The sequence below is a fragment of the Mustela putorius genome, unplaced genomic scaffold (assembly GCF_011764305.1).
Source record: "Mustela putorius furo isolate JIRA1106 unplaced genomic scaffold, ASM1176430v1.1 tig00000127_pilon_pilon_pilon, whole genome shotgun sequence".
Classification (NCBI taxonomy): Eukaryota; Metazoa; Chordata; class Mammalia; order Carnivora; family Mustelidae; genus Mustela; species Mustela putorius.
In genome coordinates, this window is record NW_025421288.1 from 8,181,259 (window position 1) to 8,188,012 (window position 6,754).

General features: G+C 52.6%; 1 protein-coding gene across 1 annotated transcript; it reads left to right on the forward strand.

Moving 5' to 3' along the window:
* The first annotated feature begins 398 nt into the window (after nucleotides 1-398).
* Nucleotides 399-3,639, forward strand: SCGB1A1 (secretoglobin family 1A member 1). The gene is made up of 3 exons (XM_004770305.3): nucleotides 399-546; nucleotides 2,966-3,153; nucleotides 3,500-3,639. Exons 1-3 carry the CDS (start codon nucleotides 492-494, stop codon nucleotides 3,530-3,532), a joined length of 276 nt encoding a protein of 91 aa, XP_004770362.1. The 5' UTR covers nucleotides 399-491; the 3' UTR covers nucleotides 3,533-3,639.
* Nucleotides 3,640-6,754: the final 3,115 nt, after the last annotated feature.

Consider the following 6,754-nt stretch of genomic DNA (forward strand, 5'->3'; position numbering starts at 1 on the left):
GGAGGAACCCAATGGAGCATCAGGAGTCCCAAGCCTTCTTCCTGTGACGAGATGTGTGAGGGGCCTTAGGCCTCGGTTTCTCCTGGGGTCATGGGTCCTGGAGGACTCTGCAGTTGCCTCTGTTGATCTGGACTGTCCCAGCGCTCAGGTTCAATGAGAGGGTAGCCAGGTGCCCACACCCTCTAACTTGAGTCCCCTTGTGGCCACCACATAGGACTCTGAGTTTCCCCATCCAAGTGCCCCATTGTGTGAACTCAGTTCCAATGAGGAAAGAAACCGGGTTGCGAAAAGAGAATATTTACTTTTCCCACCAAGCTGATACCCAGGTAAATAGTGTGGTCCCATCAGTGGAGCTCAGCCCTGCCCTCTTCCCTCCCTCCAGGTACAGCCTGGAGCATTTAAGAAGGCACCCCAATGGGCATGTCTCACACAGGACCCCAACCCCAATCCAGAGACAGACCAGCGCCTCACTCGCCAGACTCCTGCCCACCATGAAGCTCGCTGTCATCTTCACCCTGGCCTTCCTCGCTCTCTGCTGCAGCCTTGGTGAGTTCCCAGAGCCCTTCTCCCCCAAGCCAGGCTCAGGAACCCTTCCTGCTCCCCAGTTCTGCTTGGAACAGGGGGCAGCTATTTAGCTGAAATGCAGACCCCCTGGCAGGGAAGCCAGGTCTGTGAACAGACCCATCTTGGGAACTTGGGGAGCACCCTGAGCCTGTGAGGAAACCTAGAAGGGGTCTGATCTTCCATGGCCAACCACCTCAGAATTGCAGCTTTGGAACAGACTAGAGGCAGAGATGGAAGAGATCTCATAATGGATGCGTGTTCCATGACCAACAGAATAGGAACAATGAGCTCCTCAGAGCCCAGTCTTGGAGAGACCCCAAGATGGCAAGAGACCTTGGTACAGTGCCGCCTTCAGGTCTGGGGTCTCCACACCACTCTGGCAACCAAGGGGGCTAGAAGGAGCTGCAGAGCATCATGCCTCCAAAAGAAATCCAAGCTAAGGCAAGGTCTCCCATGCTGGATGGAGAGGAATATTCTAGAAAGGGATCTTCCCTTTGGGAGACTGCCAACCCAGAGTGGAGTTTTCTAAACATTTTTGTCCTCTGCCAAAAGGATTAGGAGTCTCTGAATAGTTGCAGCTGTCACTAAAAGGATAGGAATGAGGGGTGGGGGGAGAGGCAGGGAGGGAATGAGAGAGGAGGATCCCACCTCGATCCAAGCCCCCTGTTCTTTTGGGAACTGAGTTACGTGGTTTTTACTCTGTATCCACTTCTTCTACTTTTAGCAAGCAAACAAAAAGTTTTTTAGCAAACTTCAATTAGTTCACTTTGAAAGTCTCATAACACCCATGGCCATAAGTCTATGACCCTGGGGAGTGGCAGGGGAGTTGGAAAACCAAAACCAAGAGGCAACGCGGACAACTATTACGTAGAGATATTTGTTTTTAAGGAGAAATAACATCATTTTGGACCGACATCTACAGTTGACATACAATGACCAGCACAGGGCTTGGGAGGGCTGACTGCCCCCCACACAGTCAAAACTCTGCCTGTAACTTTTGACTTTTAACTACTCACAGCCTGCTGTTGACCAGAAGCCCTACCGATAATATGAACCACCAGGGAACACACATTTTGTACATCGTGTGTATTATATACTGTGTTCTGACAATCATACCCAACTTTTTCTGAATTCTTTCATTTTCTCTAGGCTACTCAGTTCATCCGTGAGTCTTTTCAAATCGTCACAAATCTCAAAAAAAAAAAAAAAACCAATACATTTATTGAAAACAATGTAAGGAGCCCCACGCAGTTCAGTCCGTGTTGTTCAAAGGTCAACTGTATGTTAATTACACCTCAGCGCCGTCAACAGACAGGGCGGCTCAGCAAGACAGAGCTGAAAGATGGGAAGGGGTGCACCTGGGATGCCTTTGTATATTTGTGCGTGCGCACATGGCATAATAAGAATAGTAATGTCCCCCATTTATTTGGCACTATGTGCCGGTCGCTGTTCTGAACCCCTTTACACCCTTATAATAACCCTATCCAATAGGGATCTTATTCCCATTTTACAGATCAGAAATGGAACTACACAAAGAGAAAGTAACTTGCCAGATGACATAGTAGAACAGGGCCCTACGTTCCGCAGAGGGGTTGACTTGGGGTGGCCACTTTGGGAGTCGCTAGAGTCCAGACAGGGAAGCGGAACTTGCACACAAGGCAAAGAATTCAAGGATGGGGACCAAGACGCAGGGTGTGGAAACCAGTGGCTCTCCCCCATGTTCCTGGGGCAGGGGCCTGAAAGGGGAGCACAGTCTGGGGAGTACCGCGGGTGAAGGGAACATAGTGGGGCCGGGCATGGACACAAGGGGCATGTGGGCAGCTGAGTCCACCACAAGGGTCCAGAGCTCGTGGTGCACACCTCTTCCCGGGGCTTGCACTTGGCCCGGACAAGTCCTTCTTCCCAACAGAGCCTGAATCTGCCACATACCCGTCTCCCGCCCCGTGGCAAGTGGCCTAGACCACCACTAACCATTGGAAGAGGTATGTTTCTGGTGGGACAACAACCAGAAACCCTCGGTAGCCTCTTCCCAAACCCCCACTGTTGCATAAAAGATCAGATCAGCAACAACTTTTATCACTCCCCTGCTTGAAACTCTAACAGAAAGAACAAATAGCAAATGGCCCTGCCCCAACCCAGGAAGCGCAAGGAGGGCTCAGGCAGGCCAGGAAAAGTTGGCTGCAACCCCGGGAAGTCTCCCCACAGTTGGCCAAAGAACCAACTGCTTGGAGCACCACCAGATCTCACGTTCAACGCCATCCTATCCACCAAAAGGCAGCTATCTCTTGCTGACAGGCCCGCCCGCTTGCCTCTGGGACAGGCCCAGCCCGGGGAGGGGTGGGGGGCCAGCCAGCTTGGAAAAGGGCCTGGACACGTGTCCTCTCTCTTTCCTGTGCTTCAGCTTCAGCAGAGATCTGCCCAGCCTTTCTGAATGTCATGAAAACCCTCTTCGTGGGCACGCTCTCCAGTTACGAGGCTGCACTTGAGTTTTTCGCCCCAGACGCAGACATGAGAGATGGGATGATCCAGCTGAGGAATCTGGTGGACACCCTCCCCTCAAACACCACACAGAACATCCTAAAGTTCACGGTAAAAAGCTCCTTTCCCCCTGTGCCTCTTAGCAGCGGATCCCCCCAGTCCCTGGCCTACAACCTCGCCCCCTTTTTTTGGAGCCGTTTCTAATCCAGGAAGGAAAATCCCAGTGCGAATAGTCCTTCCGGAAGCAGACTCGGTCCTCTTACCCTTTTTAAGAGGTTTCTGAGACATAATCAAAACCCTTACAAGCTTAGTTCTTTCTCGAGCTACTGACCCTCTTAATGGACATTGAGGTCTCTACATGCAGACATCTTGGTCTAACTTGGAGTCTCACTCACTATTGTCTTGGTTTTTTCTTTTGTTTGTCTTGTTTTGTTTTGTTTTGTTTTGTCTGTTTTAGGGCAAAGTCTTAAAAACTCCAGCGTGTGCTTAGGAATTAGAAGCGGAAGATCGCCAACTGCTGGAGCTCCTGCGGCTCCCGGGACATTTCCTTCACTCTGTCCCCAGCCTGGCTCCTTTTAATAAATTTTAAGCATCTCACTTTTGTGCCCTGCACCCCTGCCTCTTTTTTGTTCACCTGCTAGAGTGAGGAGGTCGGCCACTGCGAGGGTAAGGTCAGCAGGTGCAGAGAAAGGCCGTGGCCGTGCAAACACGTCTCCAAGGGACCCAGGGGTCTCACTTCCAGACCCCCAACACACACCAGTCTAGCCACACATGGCAAGACATACACTCCTTCTCCTCCGCAGAAAGTCACCCAGGGACCTGCTCAAACTTAACCTATAGGATAACAAAATGGGGTCCGTATAGGGTGGCGGCTGACCTCAGACAGACTCCTCAACCTCCGGCCATTTAGTGATGAAATTAACTAGTCTATAAATATTTAAGCTGATTATGCTACCCAGACACACCTGCAAGCAAAGACGGAGCCTTCCAGAGAGTCCCATCTCCCAATGATCTACGGAAAAGTCCGCTTCTAGCATGTGGACAGAGCAGTTGGGATCCCTTAAGGGCCGGTAGCTCGGCCTCAGCACACCTCACGTCACACACAGCGCACAATCACTCCCAGAAGGAATCAGATTCCTGTAAGACACTTCAGCAACAAAGGCTTCAGGGGGAATAGGTTCAGTCCCTTGATTAGGGATCCAGGGGGTATGGGATGCCGTTGAGAGTGACAGACCCTGACTCCTCAGGGCCATCAGGGCAATTTACACGGGGTCGGTCCCCAGAGATGGTAGGTTAAGTATTTTGTTCACTTCATATATGCTACATGAAATTATTTATCAAACTGTTTTTTTAAGGGGGTGGAGAATAGGGGAAAAAAAAAAACCCTCCTTATGCATTTTCTAGATCATTTATCTGTCCCCATTGTTAGGACATTATATTTCCAGGTTGGTTGGTTTGGCTTAAGTAGCCTCCCTAACCTGTGTGGAGCCCAACGCGGGGCTTGAACTCATGACCCTGAGATCAAGACCTGCACTGAGATCAAGAGTAGGACGCTTCAACGACCTTGCCACCCAGGCGCCCCTCTATTTCCAGGTTTAAATCACAAAAGCCTACAAGTCAAACCATCCATTCATATCAGTCTTCCTTTAAGGACGTCTCTGCCCAGAAGAGGATCCGGGGGCGGGGTGGGGGGCAGTGTCACAGACGCAGGGCAGGTCGGCACTGGGTTACTGCTGTCCACCGTCCATGCGGTAATGCTCTCGCGTTCTGACTCGCACCCATAACCCATTCCCTGAGTCCCTGTTCAGCCAACTTTCCTGCAGAAAGAGACTGTCTTCTATGATAAAGGAGTCTTCAGGCATGAAATCAATCCCTAGATGTTTACTGGCACTTTCGATGTGCGCATAGTGGCACTGGGCATTATGAGGACCCGGGAGCAGATTTCATAACCCAACAAGTATGGGTAAAGCACTTGCTCTGGGCCAGGAGCGGGCGGAGGCCCGAGTATGGCGGTGTGAATGGACTGGGGCTCCAGTTCTCCGCGGGCTGTAATCCCACGGGAAAGCTCACTCGCTCTGGCAAATAAATAAATAAATAAGTCGGCAAACAGGTACATGAAACAACGATAAACACCGTAAAAGAAATCCATGGAGTGATGCGACCCGGAGTAGCTTGGAAAGGCCAACTGTAGCTCGGGAGGCCCCCTTCTTAGGATTTGAGAGGAGACTTAAAGGGGGGACAAGAGCCAGCCACCAGGGGAGGAGGACAGAGTGTTCCAGGCAGAGGGTAAAGCAAGGGGTGAGGGGGATGCCTGGGACACCCCACTCCCTTCTCGAAGCCCCCCTGAACCCAGCCCTGGACCCCCAGGAGAAAATTCAGAACCTGTCTAAAGAAACTCTCCTCTAGGTTCTGTTACCTGTCCCCAAAAGAGCCCAGACCTCCTCCCCAGACCATCTACCCCCGCCTCTCAAAGGGCACTTGTCCCACCAAACTCACACTCCACCCCTCACCCCAGGCTGTGTCTAATCTCAGTCAATTCTGCATCCGGCCTCCCAGCTGCTCCAGCCAGAAGGACGGGTGTCCCTGACCCTGCCCTGGGCTGTGCCCATTGCATCCAGCCAAGCAGGTCAGCCTCCAAAGCCGTCTGGGAACTCCCTCCATGTCCATAGGCCCACCCCTGTCCGGGCCACACCAGCCACCTGTCACTTCACAACCCGGGGGCCTCCTAGCTCACACTCGGTGCCCCTGAAGTCCATTCTCTTCCCAACTAACAAAGTTATTTTAATCACATGAAAACCCCCTTCCACCCCCTCTTCTCCGCGGAGTAAAACCTTCGAAGGTTTTCCAGGGCTCTTAAGAAACTTAAATGCAGAACCTGCCTATCACGGGTTCTCACCTCCTCCGGCTTATTCCTCTGCTGAAGCCACCACCCACCCGCCCTCCCTCCCTGCTTTCAGGTCCCTGCTTTTCTAAGAGCAAAGCCCCTTCCCACCTCAGGGCCTTTGCACGAGCCCCAAGCACCAACAGCTCCGAAGTACTGTTGATTGGTTTACAAAATGGCCCTAGAACAAAATGTGCAAAGTATAGAACTTGTCATAAAGGTTGTGTCCCTTGTGGATATAAAAACCCAAAAAAAAACATCCCCTCCCCGTTCCGTGGCAAGCGGTCCCGGCCTGGCCACACCATCCGCGGACACTGAATGAAAGTGGAGGACGTGCAGAGGGGAGGCGGGCCGGAAAGGGCACCGGTGGAGCACGGGGAGGGAGGGGGCGGCGGAGAGAGAGAGCCCTTCAGTCGGAATTTCCCAGCCAGCACCGCGGGCGGGCGGGGACGCGCCTTCCCCGCCCTTAGCGCCCCGGGGCTGCCGCGGCCTCTAGGGGGCGGTGTCGGCCAAGGTGTCGGGGAGCGGAGCGGGGGGGGGGCGGGGGGAGGAGGTGGCGGGGGGGGGGCGGTACTCGGACCTTGGGGCTCCCACACCCTGCACACCGCAGCGCTGGACAGATGATGAAACACAGCGCCTTCCTCGGACCCTTTTATCGTCTATATGACAGCTTTAATTTGATTTCTGAATTTTTTTTTAAATCAGAATTCTGAGAAATCACAGGGACAGTTCCACAAACAAAGCTGCCGCCGGCCCAAGGGTGCCAGCGATGTGTCATCCCTTTGGGAATTAGTATTAATTCCATTCCCAGACGATTCCGAGGGCGAGTCC